At 43.7% G+C, this 20998-nt stretch overlaps 1 protein-coding gene across 5 annotated transcripts in view; it reads right to left on the reverse strand.

Moving 5' to 3' along the window:
- Nfib (nuclear factor I/B) overlaps positions 1-18112 on the reverse strand; it is a 411316-nt gene extending 393204 nt beyond the window's left edge. For all 5 annotated transcript variants that reach the window (XM_013516302.1, XM_013516300.1, XM_013516299.1 and 2 more), the window contains exon 1: positions 18013-18112. In XM_013516302.1, coding sequence (XP_013371756.1) covers positions 18013-18108 — 96 coding nt within the window. In that variant the 5' untranslated portion in view covers positions 18109-18112. The remainder of the gene's footprint in view (positions 1-18012) is intronic.
- Positions 18113-20998: the final 2886 nt, after the last annotated feature.

Below are 20998 nucleotides of genomic sequence, written 5' to 3' on the forward strand. Positions count from 1 at the left end.
CACAAATTAAAACTTCTTAGTTTGGTTTCCTTCCTTAGAAAATGAAATGTACTGAATGTAACAATTTATGCACAAGTGCTTTGCATCTGTATGTAATAATAGATGCAAAGTCACACTGAGGGACTTATAGTAAGCATAGAATCAATGCCTATTGTGCTTTTTATTTTCTGAACTATCTGTAATTTACTTTGAATCCTATTTATCTCAATTATTAGACTTTTAATTATTGTTATTAATTGCTAGTTTTGCTACACAGCGTATACAGAATTTGGTTTTTGAAAGTTGTGGCAATGTAGTTCTCAAGGTAAATGGATGCATGTGCAAGGAGACTGTACTCACTATGCCCTCTAGACAGGTGTGTTTTCAGAGCTCTCACATGGCAATGGGAGAATCTCATATGTGTTGGTTAGTTACCCAGTCCCTTGATTTCTGCACTATGATGTTATACTGAAATTTTGTGGCATGTATTTTCTCTTTGGAACGCACACACACACACACACACACACACACATTACCACTTTCTTAGGCTTGTACACCTGCTTGGCTCTTTTCCAAAAGATAGCTTGCTGAAAACAAGAGGAAGACATTATAGAATAATTTAGGTACTAAACAAATACTCTGCATGCTCACTGATTAGTATTTGTAAGAGGAAATAGTTTTATCAAAAAGTTTTAATGGCTTCATAAGGAAAATCTCTCAGTGATGTGTGGAAGCACCCACCTATGATCTCATAATCTCAACACCCTGGAGGCTGAGGCAGGAGGGTTGTAAATTTAAGTCTATTCTTGGCTATAGAGTGAGATCTTGACTCAAAATAAAAAACAAAAAGGGCTGGGGATATTGCTCAGTACAAAGGCCCTCGGCTTAATCCTACTAGTGCAATTTTTAAAAAAAGAATATCTTTCTCTTAATGTTAACTCCAGCATGCATTTCTCAAGGAAAACCTAAACAAGGGGCCTGGGGTGTAGATCCATCGCAGAGTCCCTGCCTAGCATCCCCAAAGCCCTGGCTTAATACTCCACACCATATTAAAAAAAAAAAAAAGAAAAACCTGGAGCAGTGAAAGATGTGTGTTAATATTTAGTGCCAGGTCACTTTAGAGATGGCTGAATTGCTCTAATCTGACGTGTGCTGAAAGGCCTTTCTCACACATTCCTTGTGTGGCCTCCCGGGCCCCTTTTGTTAAGACAGGAGTTCTGTCAATTGGCTGCTCGACTGAGATGCTTTAAAACTGTACCAGTATCTGAGTCTCACCACAACCGTGTGAATTAGAGGCTCGATGGGTACTGGCTCAAGCCTCCCCAGAATGATCTCCAGATGACTGACACGCAGCCTTGGTCCAGAACCCCTCGGTGGACATTGTGTCCTCCAAGAAACCCAGCAAACGCGCCTTGTGCAAGCCATTGTGCAATCTTGGCCAGCAGCTTTGCATCCTCTTCTGGCTTGGGAATGGAAAATTTCTATGGGCTGAGAGACGCTGGGAGACCGGGGACTCGGGCGGAAGGGTAGAGGTGGAGGGGTGCACATGTAAGGGACACTGGGCAGTGAGCCCTCAGGTGGGATTATGAGGAAGGACCCTCGGCCAGGGGGAGAACACGACTGAGTCATCAGGGAGTGAGGGGGTGACAGCGTGGAAAAGGGAAAATAACTTTGCAGCACCTAAAATGCACAGGATACTGTGCCCGGCATTTGGTTTCTCTGAACAATCAGTTTTTATACCAACCTCCAAAACAGGAGCTGTTTCCTGATCTAATAGTTATGAGCTGAATGTCTGAGGCCCAGGGTCCTTGATTTCTGTGCTTTCCAAACCCTGATGAACCTAGATACCCCAGGGCTTGTGGGGAGAGGTGGAATCTGACCCAGTGGGCCTGAGGCACTTCACTGCCAACAGGCTTCCAGATGGTACCGAAGCTTTGGTCCCTGGAACACACTTTGAGAACAAAGTTATACCATGCTGCCTGGAATCCCTTCTAAACTAAGATGGAGCCTGACGCCTGATCAGGATTCTGCAAGCAGCTACACTAGCCTGGACATCCGAAAGCGTAACTGATAATAGCTGTTCGGCTGGCTTCCCGCCAGGGGAGCAGGCTCCGCTTGCTCATCTGTCAGAGTGAGAAGCCAAAGCCATTGGCGAGCACCTGCTTGGAGCCTCAGGAAGCCAGCACTGAATTTAGCCCCTCAGCAGCCGAGCTGCGGAGAGATAGGATTTAGAGAAAACTGCCTGCAACCACAGTCAGGCACGGGCCCCAGCACACAGCCTATAACCAATTCCATTTACGCCAAATGACTGGACCTGGGAAATTGCAGGAAAACAGCTAACCACCGGGAGGTGGGGGTTGGATCATTGTATTATTATTTTTTTTAATCAGCACAGCATTTGGGATCTATTACCATGGTTTTTAGGTTTGCCCGGTGTGTGGGCTTTCCTCCGGATTTGGGAGTATTTCAGATTTAAGACTTTAATTCTGTTATCTTTTTTCCTGATCACAAAAACAAAGGCACTGACCGATAACTTCTTATTCCATGAGGAGAAGAACTTGTATGTCTCCGTTATCTCAAAAACAGGCTTGACTCTTTCAGAAAAAATTAATCACCCTATCTTTTACACATTTAAGCTCCTTGGGCATTGCATGGGAAATTGTCTGTTCCACACTTGAATCAAGCAAAAGCAAACCTATATTTGTAGTCTTTAACCTCTTTTAGCTTTCTTCCAATTAGATGCAATCTTTTTCCAATACTCTAATTAATACTTCCACATTAACTATTAGGCCTTGTAAGAGAAAAATCATCTGTAATATAGTCATATCAAGCTAAACAGGATTTTCAAGCTCTTGCCCTTAATCTTTCTTTCAATTTTCTGCCATTTAGAAACAATTTTTTCCCAACACTCTAATGAATGCAAATGATATTCGTGATTAGTTAGTATTATGCTAATCTGAGCCTGGAATTTACCTAAATCTGCATGGTGTTGTCTGAGCACCAGATTGCTTTGGGTTTCTGAGGAAAATTACATTAGCCTGCCAGATGCACAAAACATGATAGAGTAGAAATCTGAGCAAATAATCAAGATTACATTAGTTTTGTTTCTTAATGAACAACTGTTGGCATTAGGGATTACAGACAAATTATGGGTTTCCTCTCTGAGCTCAAGCAGCTAAGCAGCTGTTGTGAAGGTCCTTTTTTCCTGACTACCCCTAAATAGATTGGGAGCTGCCGGGGCAGGGGGAAAACATCTAACATTTCACATAATTTAATTTGTTCCATTACAAAGTAATCATCACTCCGAGGCCCAGAGCTAACCTCCACATTTTCCCCCACCAACCTCTCCCTGGAATGTGGGAGCAATTCGAGCGAGGACCTGGGGCAGCTCAATGTGTTTTTCTTCTCTCCTGACTTGGAGGGATGTGGGTTACAGGCCTCTGAGGTGTACCTGCGTTCTGTACCCTTTGGGCCACCTTCCAAAAGGGTGTTTGCCTCGCTCCTGCTACTTGGGTGACACAGATGGAATGCTGCTGATAAAGACTACGGACGTGACACAGTGTGTCTGGCTGCAGCCTCAGAGCCTAGGTAAACCAGATACCTGCAGAAACGACAGCCCTCTGAGCTGAGGCCCCATCCAGGGTTATTTGATCTGTCTGTGAAGTCTTACTATAATGAAATCCTTGTCCTGCAGTGGATGTATTGTGCTGGTGGTACTGTGGGGTGTGTGTGTATGTGTGTGTGTGTGTGTGCGCGCGCGCGCGTGTGTGTGTGTAGGTAAGTAGGGATAATTTAACAGTTCATGGCCTTATTCTTAAACATTTTCCCCTGACGTCAGTCAGCAAAGCAGCAGGGATTTAGGGCTACAGATCTTTCTGCTCAATTTAAGTGCCCTTATTTACAACGTGACAATTTCTCTTATGTACAATTTTCAGGGTGGGGGCCATACTCTCAGTTGCCATTGGGCCTTTGCACAAGTCAGTCCTCTGCAGGAATTATTCTTCTCCTCACTTGTATTCACGCCCAGAGAAACTGCACTGTCTTTAAGATGAACTACCAGCAGGTACTTACACTGTGTAGTTTTAAAACGGCCCATCCCTGCAAACAAAGGACGCAGCACACTGCACTCGACACTAGATGTCAGCTCCATGAAGGGAGGTGAGTCCGTCTTGTTCATGTAGCACTTGTTGGAAATACTTTGAAAATGTACTGACAAAATGAGCAGGTTCATGTAGTTGCAAATACAGAGCTGAGTAGAAGGGGAAATTGGGTCTGTATGACACTGTAAACATGGGTGTTCCCAATCCTAAGACATTAGAAACGTGGTCACCACACAAACATTTTTGTGTAGCGGTCCAGTACCTCTCAACCCCTAGTTCTACGGTGTGTGGCAAGGCGGGAAGGAAGGGCAGTGCTTAACTGATAGACACAGGCACTGACTGACTCACTGTGCTGACTGAGCAAGACGACCTTGAAAACTGAGCTTCTTTTCCTGCCCTCTGTACCCAGCGCTACGAGCATCCCTACAAATGTACGAGCCCAGGGCTGGTAAGACTTAGGGACCAACAGCACCCGTTATTCAACTGAGTAGCCAGGTTCCTCAGCGGTCATGAGCCCTTACCATGTCCAGGGGGATGGGTGGTGGGACATAAGTAAGAGAACAGAAACGAGAAAGGGCAGCAGGAACGAGGCCCCTTGAGGCCCACCCTCCCAACCCGCTCCTTTTGTCTGCAGCTTTTAGACTTAAGAAAACATGGGAACAAAACCGAAGGAAAGGAAGCTGGAGATGAAGGGAAAACAAGCTGAAGAGAAGGACGGGGGCAGGACTACTCCCTCTTTCCCTTGCCAATAATGGAAAAAGGAAAGAGCAATAGGTTGGGAAACAGGAAAGGGAAATGCCCTCCCCACCCTCGCTGCTTTCTCTAGGAGACCCAGGCCCTACTTCCCATTCTCCACTCCCTCTGGGTGGCAGCAGTGAAGTCCATCCTCAGCCACTGGGAGCGGGACTCTCACTCGCCTGCGGAGAACTATCAGAAAGATTTAGAAGTGCAAGGTGCCGTCTCCCAGCTCTGGTTACCTGGAGACCGTGACTGCATCTGGTACACTGTGGGTGAAATGGTCTTTGATGGGTCCTTTGAGAGCACTGTACATGATATAAAGTTTCTATTGGCCATCTCAGAGTGAGCTTTTATAGCTCAATTCTTTAGAAATGTTGCAGGTCGGGATGAGTGTCTCTATGAAAGAAAAAAGATTTTACTTATAAATTGTGTATCCTGAACTCAATTACAGGCCAAGAAACTGGAACCTACGGCAAGTTCAACCTCATGCGACAAGTCTTACGTGTTGGCTCCCGCCACTCTGATGCTGGGGGGTAGGAGATGCTGAGATCCCAGCATCATGTGGAATCTCCATTCTGCACAAGTTCACCACTGCGTTCACTCAACGCGGAGTAAACAGGCTGAAGTGCACAGGCGCTCAGAACCTGGAAGAAGTCACTTTTTTGGAACAGACAGTAAGTGCAGTCTTTGTAACTCAAGTGAAGTCTGTGTAGAACTGAGCTAGTCATTCGCTTGCCTCTAAAGCCACTGACTGACTGCCAAAAACATCTCTCCGGAAAGTAGTATCTGTTGGGGAGGGGGAGCATGATTTTCATTTTTCGTCTTTCCCTGCTTATACACCTTATTTATCGTAAAGCATTTTATTGCAAAGCACTGTGATTATACTCCACCTGCAGTCAGTAAATATGAGCATGAGGGCTAACCATGTCAGATAAAGTGTTTCATGTATACAAACTCATTTAACCCTCACCATAATCTTACAAAGCAGGTCTTACTTCTATCTGCATGTTACAGTTAAGAAAACCAAGTCACGGAGCGGTTAAGTCATTTCCCCACGTTTTCGCAGCTGGCTGGTGGCACATTTGGGACTGGAGCCCAGGCGCTCCGGCCTGGGAAGCCCAGGTCCTTCATCACGTTGCTCTTCTGCCTCTCAACATAATTTGAAGCGCTCTCCAAAAGATATTTTTATGTCTTGAACTCTCTCCCATTTTAATTTTAGCTTCCCCTCTGTTCTCTACTTAATAAACATCATGAAATGCAAATAGTGAGATATAAAGTTTGTATTCTAAAACAAATATTTACAATTTTTAACTTTTCTCTGTTCACACAAGGATATATGAAATGCAGTAGATATTACTTAACATAGTGCCTAAGATTTCCTTCTACTAAACGTTCTGAGGGTGGTGGGACTCTTTAGGAAAACACCTTTCTATGTATCTGCTCTGATTTTTGCCAAAGGCCAGTTCTTTATGTTTCCAATGAGCCATTCAACATTTTTCCCTAAAAGTTTTCAGTCTCATTCTACCACAAAATAAGGGTCTGTCCTAGTAAGTGTTGTTTACCTAGTGAGGATAAGAGAACAGGGGCCTGTTCCAGCAGCACTCTGCTCCCTGTCTGTCCTTCTGGGGCTGACGGCTCTCCTGTACCTCAGAGAAGAAGCACCCCAGTGGAATGTTCTACCTGGGAGCAACAGATCAAGGCCAGAGTCCTCAAAACAATCACTCTTTTCTGCTGAATGTGAAATGCCTTTAAAAGGCAGGGCTCCCATCATTAGAGACCTCTAAACAAAAGAATCTGAAGTACTTCTAGGCAGAATTTCACCCTTACAGAGAACTTTCCCATTTGGCCAGTATCTCTTAAATGTTGTATCACAACTCTTTTGTGAGTCAACATATCAATTCACTAAAAGAGAGAGAGCTGGGAGTGGTGGCACACACCTATAATCCCAGCACACAGGAGGCTGAAGCAGGAAGATCACCACAAGTTCAAAGCCAGCCTGGGCTAAACAGTGAGTCAAGTGAGGCCACCCTGAACTATATAGTGAGAGATAATCTCAAATAATAATTAATTAATTAAATAAATATATAAATACTTTTAAAAAGAAATAAAGTAAAAACCTATTAAAATAACATTTCAGGTATTAAAAATAAAGATTATTCATGAATAGTTTAGTCCCACATAGGTATATATGTGTGCCAGGTGAAGATGAATGGAAGGCCCAAAAAGTTAGCAACCACTGCATTTCATTTACTTCTTACACTGATTCAGAAAAGTAGGTGGGTCTCAGAAGTCCCACGGATTGCTTATGCATGCAGATCTGTTTTGGAACACTCATCTATTTCTCTGGATTCTCAAGGTAGCTGTCACTCCACTGCCTCCATTAATGTAAGACAAGAAAATGAAGCAAAACAAAATCAGCAAAGACACCTTGCTAACAAAGAGGTAGGGACAAGAGGCTTAGAGCAGGGACAAGAGCAGGACAGAGGAGAATTCAGAGGTGGCCCACTCTTTCAAATTCCTTCAAGTAGATTCAGGAAAGACACTAAGGAACCCTTTTATATATTTCACAAAGCCTCTCAGAAACGGTAGGTTCATCAAGAAAAGGGCTTTACCATCTAACTAACATGCCAAGTGCCTTTGCATTTAGCTAGAATTGTATGAGAAACATGTGGTAACATGTGGTAGTATACTGCTCAGAAGTTCTCTGAGGTTTTCCATTGATCACAGGGGCATTTAATCTTGGGGCTGCCCATGATCAGCTGGGTAAACTTGGACTACTTAAACCCTCTGAGCATCAGTGTCTGCTGCCATGAAATGGGATTCCATATAATTTTCAGTTTTGTTGCAAGACTTCAATAATATAGGTAATACCTAGCAGAGAACCTGGTACACAGGTGTACACACAGGTACGGTGGCATCAGAAAAATTCAGGAACATCTCACAGTTAAGTAAGTGGACTATGTGTAGTTAATAGTCTCTGAAATACTTGCTTGGGATGAGAACATAATCAAAGCAGCATCACTTTGGGCAATGTTTGGAACTGTTAGCAAGCAGTCACTTAGCCCCTAAGGATGCCTATTTGTCAAGAGACTGGGACGCTATTCCAATACAGTAGTCCTTGTTTGAGAAGAACAAAAAGCACAAAGCCTTTAAATGCTCAATAAGTATTCATTTTACTCTTTGACAGCCTTATGGACAAGAGTTTAGAAGATATTGATGGATATCAGCAACACCTCTTCAAACCTATACTATTGTTTGGAATTCCCTGTGAAAACCAATTTTTTCAAAGTGTCAGATGAGAGAAGCACCTTTGGAGGACAGTAAAGGGAAGTCGCCCAAACCAACAAAGGTGGTGGTGCGGCCCGTTCCAAGCTGACTGACTGATCGATTTCTTAATTAATGTATGATGGCACAATAATAGCTACAAGCTACTGTTCGTCAGCCAAATCACTTGCGATGAAGTCAAAGGTTCACATCTGTGAGAAGGTCCGGAGGATCAATGCATCAAATTAGCTCCCTTGGCTTTTTTCCCACTAAAAGCTAACATGTGTCATTAATATCTCAGCATTTGTGCGTGTAAATTAATTGACTGAACATTCATGCTGCATAAACAAGCAGTTTGTATTATGTGGGATACCATTTATAAACATCTTTGGTGCCAATAAAATGCATAGCTCCACATAAGGTAAAGAATATCTTATTGAAAAAATAAAAGGGCAATGAGTGTTATTCCTTCTATTTATGAATAGAAAAGCGCTAGTGTTGCTTCTGAACTCCAGGTCATTACTGTACCACAGAACATGTGTTACTTCTACCAGAGAACAAACCAGAGGACACTTTACAGAGAAGGTGAAGGAAGTTCACATGAGACTCTATCCGTAGCAGAAAGCTTCCTGTGACTCTGGAAAATCACAATAGCTATTGTCCCTTTCAATGTATGCAATAGCGTCTATGTCACTTTAAGTCTCAGATTCCCCCACTTTTACCTGCCCGAAGTCCAAACTGGAGAAATGCATGCTTAGCTTCTCCATCGCTTCCCCCAGATTACCTGTCAGTACCAGCACTGAATCCTGAAACCCGGTAAGAGCTGTTGAAGACCCTGGGAAAGCAAAATAAAGACCACTCTTCCTGGAGTTGCAGCTCCTTCCTGCCCTCGCAGGCCAGAGGCTCTGCTCTAGAAGAGGGAGCCCTGCTCCTGGTTGTGCCGGTGACAGGAGGGTTAGGGAGCAAACGCAGTGGTCCGCAGCCGGCGCTCCCTGTCCCCTCAGGGTCACGCCGCGGGAAATATCTGGAAACCAGCATGGGAGTGGTCAGTAGACAAGAGTTTTTGCTAGCTGTGGAGCTGCAGCTTGTGGGGGGGCAGCGTCAGGCTGAGGGGCATACAGTCTTCTTCAGGGGTATCTAGAAGACTCTCCCATGTTCGCCTCCTGAGAGCCTCAGCGCAGGGCCGGTGCTCCGGGCCTAAATACCGCGCTGCAGCGCCGAGAGCGCCCGATCACTCGGCGCTGTGTGGGAGCTGCTCTGTTTCCATTCCCGCGCCAGCTCGGTGCTTGAAACACAGCCCAGTGCAAGCAGATCCTTTCGCTTTTAAACGTCTCTCTTTCAAAATCATTTAGAAGCCACTGTCATGAACAAGTGCTTGATTCCTTTCTGCCCCACCTTCCCAAAGCCCCACGTCCCTCCAGACTCTATCGGTTCCATTCTAGATCTCTATTGCTCCGGGGCTGCTCCCTTGAGCTGGCACCAAGACACGGGGTGTTGAAGTGCCGGTCCGTGACGGAGCCCTCGCCAACACGGCAGTAAAGGTAGAGAACACGGCAACATAATCGCAACAGCATGGAAGAATATGCGATCCTCTCAAATGAAACTTATTTCATCAGAAATGAGACACTCAAGCTGGGGGTGGTGGCTCACACCTGTAATCCTAGAACTTGGGAGGCTGAGGCAGGAGGATCACCGTGAGTTGGAGGCCAGCATGGGCTACATGGGAGTTCAAGGCCAGCCTGGACTACAGAGTGAGGCCCTGTCTCAAAAAACTCAATCAATCAATAAATGTGACACCAATTAAACAAAAAGCTCACTTATTCTAAAGTCGCTTTCTCTGATCACTTTTCTGAGGTATCTCACTTAGTAGAATGCCAAGAGATTTCAGTCACTGCGATAAACGTAGAATTGAGAAGGTGGAGACGTGAGTTGCTCGCAGGGTGGTTTGTCTGCTGTGCCTACCGTTTACTGGGGACCACTGTTAGCCCGTCTGCCTGAAGGGAAGGTTGATGCGCTGCTTCTGCTTATGGGTCTTCTTCCCACTCTCACCTTCCATTTCAAACCTTTGCTGCTGATTTCTAATTCCAACACGCTTCTAACACATTGAAGTTTTATTGGAGAAAAGACTGCTGGGTAGTCACGGGCCGCAGATCAGGAGCCCATCACGACTGCCCAGCTTGGGACTGGAGGGCAGGCTCGTTGAGATCCCACTAGTGAGCTGACGGCAACAGACCTACCAATTATTTGTCAAGGGCCCTTTGTGTACAAAATGCTATTTAGGGTTGGTAAATAAGGCCTGGTCCCTCTCCTCAGGGGGCCTCTAGTTTAGGTATAGAACTGAGCAAGCAGATAAGATAACTTTTAAATCTATACATAAAAAATGCTGTATAATAAAATAGAGTCATTCATCTCAAACATTCATACACGCAGCCTATGTGCAGCATAAAAGCATATGAAGTTGTGGTAGAGAGTTTAATCTGGAAGAGTTGTTGCTGACACTGTTACCTCTAACAATCAAGAATAAGACATTAAAAAAACCCTCCACTTACAACATGATGTGCAATTATGTGGTAAGCTGTATCTTTTCCATCACAACACAGGCTAAGCATAAGTTAAGACAGTAACTTTATTGAAGACTGACGATGGCTCTTTCATGGTAGAAGTGAGAGGACAAGCACATCACAATGAAAGAACTGAAGCGTCAACAGCAAGACAACATTTTGGAAATTTTCCTTATGTCCCGCCTTCCTGCGAAATGTACAAAGGAAGTGTAGGTATTGTTACTACTATGAGGACATGGGACGCTGGTGAAGTAATAGTGCAACTTTATGCAAAGAATTAACCTATCGAAGTCAGCAGAGTTTGCAAAGATCACTGTAAGATGTTTTAGATGACATTTTCTGTTACCTGATGGAAACGTGCCATTGTGTCACACTCCAGAATTCCTGCAAAGTCCTGAAAAGCTTTTCTTTGCCAACAACCTTCCCCGATGTTTAACACTGTCAGCTAGTAATACGTATTCCTTAGATTTGTTCTGCATTTGACAGTTTTCGTGTTGTTTACTACGTGTTATCTCTTTGGAGCCTCATAAGAGTTCCACGAAGTAAACAAATATCAAAAACCAAAAACGGAAATGCTTTGCTCACCAACTGCTTTGCAAAAACTTTCCCCCAGATGGCTGATGACTACGGCAAGTCTGATTGTCTCAAGGAAAGAGAAATGGAGTCACATTTCCCAAGAAGTCTGAGACTTCACTTCCAGACCTCTGTAATTCTCGGACATAGCTCTGCAGTGAGGGTCTGGCCCACCTAACACGCAGGCAGAGCAGAGCCTCTGAGAAAGGCAAAGAATGAGGCTGGAGGACAGGCAGGTGCAGGGCAGGCGGCGGCAAACACCTTTCTGCGGTTACAAATAATTAGGAACAACCCAGGTCGTGTGGATGAAACTGTTGATTGCCGGGTTCTGGGAAAGGAGCAAAGCCCAGATTTGGCGGTTTCGCTCCTCCTTCCTTCCTGCCTGCTAATATCATAGGGCTCTTAGGCAAGTTGCTTAACCACCACATTGAGTGGCCTCATCTGCAAAGTGGGGCTGGTAATGCCAATTTTATTTGCGATGCTGAAGGCTGAACGAGACGATTTATATAAACTGCCTCTCCAAGTACCTGGCAAACACCTGGCAAATAAGAGCCCCTCAGTAATCATTGGTTTCTTTTACCCTTAAAAATTATAGTAGTTAATGTTTAAAATTAAGCTAATGTGTAATATTAGCCATTAGATCTTGTTAAGCATAAAAAATAATTCAGGAGCCTTTGCTTTTAAGAAATCTACTTCAATTTGAAATCAAAAACACTGCATTTTTATGGTCCACTTAACATACGCAGTTTCCACAAAAATGTTTATGTGAATTCAAAAGAAGTCAAAGTAGTTATGAAAGCCCCAGAGACAATATTAAAGTTGCTTTCAACTAGCCCACCCTGTGTATTTTTGAGAACCTACTAAGTGCTCAGACCTGAGCCGCTATGAACAGTTACAGCTTGTATCAGCCCCCTTGGGGAGTGGGTCTCGAACCCTGAATTTATGCTTCAGCCACCAGGTGCTTCGCCAGCTCCCTCTCATCCATCCTCACGACAGGTTGGATTGACAAGTAATGGGTCTGATTATCTGCGCTTTACAGCTGGTTCTACCAGCCTCGAGAGGAGCATATTCATTTGCCAGAGGTCACCAAATCTACATTGCCCAGGATTCCATTGTGTTACAACCTTGGAACAGGAGCACAGAACAGGAGAAGTTAAAAAAAAAAAAACGCACTCTGAATAAAGTCACCTCTAAGAGAGGTGGTGGGTTAAAATGTACTTTAGAACAGTGGGAAATAAAAGCAGTTGTTAAGCTGCCCATTTCACAATATGCTAAATCTGCCCCCTTGCCTGGCATACTTAGTGTAAGTTGAAGTAATGATGATCTTTATTAATACTCACCGAGCTCTTTCAATCCTCCGGACTCTTTGCTAAGCATTTAAAATTCTTAGGGCTAGGGAAACATGTACTATAAGTACAAACGCCTCCCTTAGCAGGACTTCTTGTACAAAGAACTTCGCCCTGAATCTCTGTAGCCTGACTATTTTGCACACTGAAATGCAACAGGGGAATGTAACTCTCTTTTCCTGCCCTGGCCTAATTTCCTATCACTGAGTACACATTCTCAGCCCATCACAACACTACATGTTACAAATGGTACGATAGAAAACGTCACAAAATAACAATCTGGGGGAATTAAAAAAATGCCTCAAGGTAGTGATTGACATCATTCAGCCGTGGTACAGAAATATGCTGTAGTTTCAATGACGCTCTGAGCATCGGATATCTCTTTGTTGACTGGTCTCTAAACTGGAAAATCAACACCAGCTTTCCCATAGATGGAAGAGATAATGCTCCTTGAGAACATGACCCTTTGCTTCCAAAAAAGAGCTGGAAAAGAGGATAGGCAGGCACTTGTGCTTCCTTACTCTCTGATTAAATTAATAACCCTAATCACTGTTTATTAAGGTAGGATCCAAAGGATAGTTTTTCTTACCCAAAGTTTATATGTTGCATTTGTTATAAAAGCACGTAAGTGAAAAAAACATGGAAAATGAAATAAAAATTATTCTCAAGCAAGAAGGTGTCTTAAAAGAATATTCATGTGTTTTACCACATCTTTCATACAGTTCGCCTTGATTTAGATATGCTGTTTCATATTTAAAATGTACTACACACTAGAATACATCCCTAAAGAATAAAGGCATGGTAGATCTAAAGCAAAAGGGTGCAATCTGTCTGTGACAAAATGTGATAAATTTAAAAAGCCGTGACATTATTTACACATACTAAAACCATTTTCCTTGTAGAAGCGTAATCACTGTCATCACTGTCGTGGATGCTGTTTTACTCAGGAACTGCTATGTAGAATAGTTAAAATAAACTATTATTCTTTACCCAGGTCATTAATTGCACAGGAGATGGTTTAGAGGTAATTATGATGTGAAATTCCACCTGTGATCTAAGGGAGCATATCAGAAAGATGCGCTTGCCGTCTCTGACAATGAGTGAGAAATCCGCAAGAGGAATCTCTGTATATTTGCCACCTTTGTAGGGAGAAGCCACACAAGCGCTTCATCAATAAGAAGGTACCCTCCTCCTGTAACACTGTGACGTGAGTTTGATTCCAAAGTGAAGACACAGGATTGGTCTCCCATGTGCCTGGAACAGAGCTGGGAAAGTTATATGGGCTTCACACAAATTTGTTGAATGAAGCATACATTTTATAGTTTCTAATACTGCAGATAGATTCAGTGGTTGACACATCTTCTGGCAACAACTCGATATGGCTATTTGTGTGGTGTCTATCATTTTAATAATGTTCCTGGAAATAAGATTTGAAATTAAATAATACTAAGTGATTAGGAGGCTAAACTTAGGTTATTAATCATTGTGTTGTTAGTCTAGTCATTAAGCTAACCAGATTTTTCATATATATATAAAAGCATATTTACCAGACTATTTAGAAATTTTTACTTACAGTAAAATAAAATAAATTTCTAAGAAGATATATTAACTTTAGGATTGTTAGTTAAAAACAAAAAATTATAAAGCTAAATTCACCTCAACTTCTTAAAGACTATTTTCTTTTGTAGACATTAGAGAAACATTCAGTGTACAAACAGTCCCTTCAGTGCATCCCTATGTATATTGATATTTGTTGTCAAGTCATGTGATTAAAATTAGCACTCAAAATAAAATCCAGTTATTAAAACAGTCAAACAAATGATGCATTTATTATTTTATTAACATCCATAAGCCAAATGATAAAATTATGTAAAGGCACTTGCTTCAACTTCTCAAAAAAATAAAAATTATTTTCTTCAAAAAAACTATTATAAATAAGTAGATTAATTGGTATTCAACAAAGAATAACCACTGTACCTTTGATAATATAAAATCATTTTTATTTACATGTTAATTTACTTTAATATTTAAAGAACAAGTTGAATAGTCTAGCAATTTGTTTTTCAAATTAATTTTATGGATTAGTATTTGAATAATTACCCTTCATGATTAAGGTAAACTTACAAATGTTCTGGCCTGGTTCTGATGGGATCAAAGGATTAGACTTATGAAATTTAGAGAAAAAAAATGCCTAGTGCCTAACCACTCCATTGAAGTTCCACACAGCTAACAAAGAAGTTTTAATAAATCTCACAGAGACCCTTAAGTAAACAGCACAGAATAAAAATGGAAAGCCCCAAAACTGTTTTTATTACTTTTATTCACCAGTGGTTTCAAAGGAAATACATAGGATCTTTACTAACCATTAATGAAATGTGCAATTTGCGAGACACATCTTTAATACATTCCAAGTGGTATTTTTAAATAATGTGAAAGGTCAACAACAGAACTCTAAATATAGCCAACCAACTGTAACTGAAATTGCTTATATGAGTTTTCTTCTTGAAAGAAGTCACATACAAGATCACCTAAAGAAGTAAAACTTACAAGGAGGCACCACTTGAAAAACTGCATATATGTAGATGATATTTAACACACACAATACACGCACACACAAGTTTATTCTTCTTGTGCTTGTTTATTTTTAGCTGTCTCAATAAAATGTTTTTCCTCCCTCTGTTTTACTAAAACATGCCCATCTAGGAAGGAAAACAGATGTAGAATTGGACAACTACGTCTTGTTTGGGCTTTCTCCCTGTCAAGTAAAATTTATAATCATTGTCACACAATAAGAGAATCTAAGTGAAACAGACAATAAGTCAGGAAGCAATTGCTGGGATACTTTAACACTGCAGCTTTGGAATTTGGGATTTGGTTACTAAAATTTCATTTGATTAAACCAAATAAGGATACAATATCCTTTCTTACACACACACACACACACACACACACACATACACACACAGCAAAGTATTGTAAAAATGAAACAATCAGTGTCACGGTAAAAGAATCACAATAAACCAATAAACCTTAAAACATCTTTAAAAATATTCCTCACATCAAAACCTGGGAAACTACGTTAAAGTAACCCCATCCTCTTTCCTCTCTCTTGCAATATATTACTAAAGATAAGCAATAATTTAGTTTGATTAATTAGCTTGTTCACAAAGCATCTGTCATTCTAAGTTTTCAATGACACATTAAAGAATAATCTCTTAAACACTTTGGTCTCAAATTAGCAAACTTTATTAAAACAAAATTATCTTAATAAGAAACTTACACCCTATTCATGTAACTTTAGAAAGATTAAATATGAAAATAATTTATGCAAACATTTTTAACTTAATATTTTTACTTCTGAAACAGACCGGACATATTCTGCATCTTCTTAGGCAATAAAATAACATAATTTTAAAAATAGGAATAATCGGCTTACACAAATCTTTATAGATAGTATTCACAACAGTTTTCTCTAGGGAAGCTACACCTTATATTTACAAAAGTAGGATGATGAAATTTAATGTCAAAATATTTACAATAATTCATTTACCACTCACATCGACCTCAGTCTTTGAGTAAAATTTCTTAGAGCAAAACTTTTGATTTTTTTCCCCAACAGAAAAAAAATTGTTGAAAGTATTGATTTTAAATCTTACTTTTTAGAGCCTCCTAAAATTATAGTTTCAAGAGCCAGGGTGACTTAAACCATCATTTGCAAGCCTTGGTTGAGTCACGCAAAGCAAGTCTTTTACACAAACCTCTTGCAGCATCTTTCCCCAAAGAACTGCAAATTATTTTGAGTCCATTGCAGCGTGCACGCGTACGGTTCTGACGCCTCATGAGAGATAAGACGACCACAGATGAAAACCCGCCCTGTGAAGTTTCTATTACTTGTAAAATATACCCCAACGGGAATAAAAGGTGAGAGAGGAAGAGAGAGGGAGGGACAGGGAGAGGGAGAAAGGGAAAGAGAGGGAGGATATCCTTGAGGAACTAGCCTTTCTGAAATACAGCGCTCAAAACAGCAACAAGTAGCAGCAGCGGCAAAGTTGTTCTGCTGCTTGCACCTCTCACAGAATGGGAGCAGGGCAGCTGCCCACAGGGAAGCCTCTGCCCAGGGAGCGCTCGGGAGCCTACAAGCAACAGCATAATGTCCACCTTTCAGGAAATTCAAACACATTAATAGCAAATCCTCTTGCCCAGCAGTGCCAGAAGCCAGAACTAAGCGGAGGGAGCTCATCTCTTCTGCCCGGGCACAGCGACGGGCTGACCACAGCGCTGGCCGCATGCTCCACCTTGGAGAAAGTACCCATTGTCTCCCACTGTACTAACTGCAGGGAAAAACACCGGCCTTTGCAGTAAGTGTCCCAGTAATCGAAGCAAAACAGCCAAAATGATCAAGACGTAAACACAAGGGGCAAAAAGAAGAAAATGACAAAAGAAAGAAAGTAAATGCTCAGATAAATCAGCCCCATGCTGAACCTGATAGTCATAACTAAATGCTGGCCGGTGGGACACTTCCCCACTTGCGGCAGGACTGTCGCTTACAAGAGACCCTTGTCTGCACAACAGAAATCAGTATATTGACATTTATCACATAGCACTCTTCTTGATGTGAAAGCTTTTCTTTGCCCAAAATACCCCTTCTAGTCCCAGCGCTCTCATTTTAAAAGTTATGACCTCTCTCTCCCCAGCCCTGTTGTCAGAGTTGAACCCGAGGATCTGTCAGTGGCCTGAAGTTTTATATTTTTTTCCCTCTTCCCTACATTTGTCCCCACAGCTGGACAAATATGAGGGGAAACACAGCAACAACAAACCCACACACATTTGCCTGAGCAAAGAAAAATAATGAACTGAATATGCATATCCTCATTAACTAAATTTAATTACACTGAGTGGCATAGTAATCAGTGGTTGCTCCAGTTACAGTATTCATTGAAAGGGAGGTGGATTCCAAATGAAGGCAAAGCGTGGGGGACAGTCGCATACTGATGAGGGAGCGCACACAACACGATACAATACACTATCTAAATCATTATGCAGAGGAGCTTAAGAAAGAAGTACATTACTCTGCTTTAACACCAATGCAGGAACAATTACCCGCGAAGGCTCCAGTCTCCCACTGACTGCCTCACTTCCATGTATTTCAGAGCAGCCAGCCCGGGACCAACTGTACCATTTGCATTTTTTTCTTTTTTTAAAAAGTGAACAAAAACTCACACCGCCTCTTAGAAAGGAGGCCTATGCCCCTGGCCACAAGAGCGGGGAAATCCTATCTTGCACACCGGCGTGCTGAGCCACCCCGGGCTCGCACAACTCAGAGCTTGAACTTTCTGAAGGCAGCAAACTTTATAACACGTGCGCGGAACAATAAAGGAGGAGCTCGGAAGACAGCGGAGGGGGGGAGTTTTGGGGGTGGGTGGAAAATAAAGGTTATCACGCCAGACTTACCATCCACCAGGTCCTGGCTGACATGTCATAGCATAGCTGCCATTTTATGGAGCTGTCCGACGTTTTCCCAGCCATTATGCTGTCAGCAACCTTCATCAGATGCAGCTCAATGGAAGATAAGACACCTAATCAAGAAAACATCAGCGGTGGCTTGCTGGACTACATGTAGGCCAATCCTTATCACACTGCATCATGGGAAAAAGCTCCTTTATTAGCAGGAGGAACTGCAACCTCACAGATAGAAAGACAAGGATCAGTTCTTTTTCTTTTTTTTCTTTTTTTTTTTTTTGGTCTAAAGGGATTGGTGAAAGTAGCTGCGTTCTTTGTGTATCATGTGTACAAGAGTTAAGTATCTTGCAAGTGGGCGGCTAACTGCTTCGCTGGGCGATGCAGACTAAAGTTTATTTGCATTCTTCTCTGTTGTATATTGTTTGACATGGTCCATGGTCCTTGCTGAGCAGATGAAGAGAAGGGAGGGGTGGGAGGGAGGGAGGGGAGAGGGAGCTGTAATTGCTCAGAATTAATATCTCCCCCAACAAAGACATAACAGTTTCATTGACACAGTCGGAACCCGGTTCAGATGTCACTGCCCACACGGGTGTGTGCGCGAGAGAATACACACACATACACACACACAGTGGAACACACAGGTAGCAGCTGCAGCTGGATTCAGCTGAGGTTGCCAAAGGCTACAAACTCCATTCTCATGCTGGACATATGGAAGCAGTTTAACTCTTTGAAACCACTGTTCAAGAAGAGCCCTGCAGTCTGCAAGGGAAAATCAGCCCTGAGAAAGGTTTCTAGGTCCCAAGGCAACCGGCCTGGTGCTCACTTCCTTCTGACGATAGTCAAGAAGCAGCATTTCCTCGTGAAGAGAAGACCTGATAAAAAAACGAGAAAGGGGACAGCCCTGGTTGTGCGCAATCTGACTCCAGACCTGGTCCCTTGCTTAGTCCTCCTCTGTCCCGCTCTTAGCCAGGCTGTTTCTGCTTCGTCTCGCACTTGGAGCTAGTTCTCCCAACAAGCACAACGGAAGGCAGGGACTAACACTTCCTCACAAAACCACCTGTTCCCACAGCCCCCCTCCAAGAGGAAAAATCTGAGTCCTGCAGGGAGAACCTTAAAAGAATCACGCCACTACAATTAGAAATCCAGGCTAGGACAATAGATCAATTTCCACCCTTTCTTATGCTAAAATACAAAAAGGCAAGCGCGTCCTAGGAGAGTGCATTGAATTTGGGGGCACCCCTGGCACACCCCCAAACCCAGGCAACCCCTTTGTACCAGCACTTTGTCATTCTGCCTTTTGTGCACCCTGCCAGTATTCCTTGCGGGACTTTTTAGGCTTAGGATTTACATTTGCGGCATATGGTTTAAAAGACCAAACTCCCATCTGAGTCAAAGTGAAGGGAAAAAATTGCTGCATTACCCGCGTTTTCTTCCCTCTGCATGCAGTTTGCCTGAAGCTGCGAAGGCTATTTGTTTCACCCCAGAAACTTCAAGGATAAAAGCAACTGCAGCGGAAGCTTGGTCCTTTGGGTATTTTTATATTCACCTGGGGAGACTTGTCAGCCACAGTCTCAGACAGGACAGGACTTTCAGGCGGCCTGACCCTGCTGGGCTGGCAGCAAAAGAACCTCCCTTTCACGGAACCAGCTTATCCTCTCAGGCCAAGGGCGCTCTGTGTCTCTCTCGTCCAGGTTTTTTTTAATTCTCAGGAGGGAGGGGCAGGTGGGGGAATGGAACGCCCCACCCAGACCTCTGCCTTTGAAGCACCCTTCCATCCTGGAGCTTTCTGTTTGTCTCTCGCTCTCCCCTAGCCAGTCTTCAAGTCGTATTTATGTGTATGTTGTCTTTTGAGCAATGTTCGGATGATAAACCCATTATTGGTAATCGTAGTTCCCTGTGCTGATTTTAGGAGAGTACAGCAACAAGCTGAACGCCTACTAAGTGCCAGATATGACAGTGACCCCTGGGGGCCCAGCAACCAGAGAGATACAGCCTGTGTCTTCGTGTGCCCAAACGCCGGATGGGCAGGAGGAAGTGCAGCTGCAGAGGCGGTGCTGAAGGACACACGTGCCCACATGAGGACCCCCTGGGGCTGCACAGGACAGCAGCAGCTCGGCGCTCAGGACCTCGCCCAGCAGGCCGGCTTGGCCTCTTCACGCCCTCTGCACCCCGGCAGTCAGGCCCTCCACAGCGCCCTCGCTCCGCTGTGCTCAGGGTAGGGAGGCCTCCAACCGGCCTTGCACTGTGCGGTGCCGTGCTGCCCTCAAAGGGCCCTTTCAGAGCAGAGGCCAACACGGGTGCTGGCCCGAGGGCACTCAGCCCGCTGGCACTTCCAGACCGCTGAATCCTCTGCCAGTCGGTGTGAGTGTATGTGCAGAGAGGGTCCCTTGTCACTGCCTCACCGAGGACACTCATCTGATGAGCTGAGGACCCAAGGGCAAGCTGGCAAAACGTGACAAGGGAAGTAAGGGGGAAGAAAGGCAGCTCTGGGAGAGGGGCTGCACATTGCACACAAATAGGAACCTCCGGGAACAAAGAGGTGGGGATGGAAAGGACAGATCTGTGCACTTGCTTTGTACTGGGATCATCCGCACAGCCAAAGAGGGGCAACTCAGAACGGGGCTAGCGTTCACAGAGGCATGTCCAGGACGGACCGTTTCCACCGGAAGGCCTGGGAGTGTCTTCACCCACCAGTGAACTTCCAAGGACCAGGGCCCAGGACCACCATAGACGGTGGTCATCGGCACAGCGGGGCTCCCGGGTGGGTGGCAGGGGCGACTGAGGGCTCTAGGTGAAATGACACAGGCCTACATGTGAACCAGATGTTAAGAAACAGAAGTTGAACTCTGACAGCATTGGGACAAGGGGGGACTTCCCCGAAGCCCTAGGCAGTGGTTATAACCCACTGCGGTCCAACGAGACGTGCCCCGCTCGCAGCTCTTCTCCCCAGCTCCCTGCTCCGCAGCAGCTGCCTCTC

The sequence above is a fragment of the Chinchilla lanigera genome, unplaced genomic scaffold (genome assembly GCF_000276665.1).
Source record: "Chinchilla lanigera isolate Chin_1 unplaced genomic scaffold, ChiLan1.0 scaffold00033, whole genome shotgun sequence".
NCBI classification, from domain to species: Eukaryota; Metazoa; Chordata; class Mammalia; order Rodentia; family Chinchillidae; genus Chinchilla; species Chinchilla lanigera.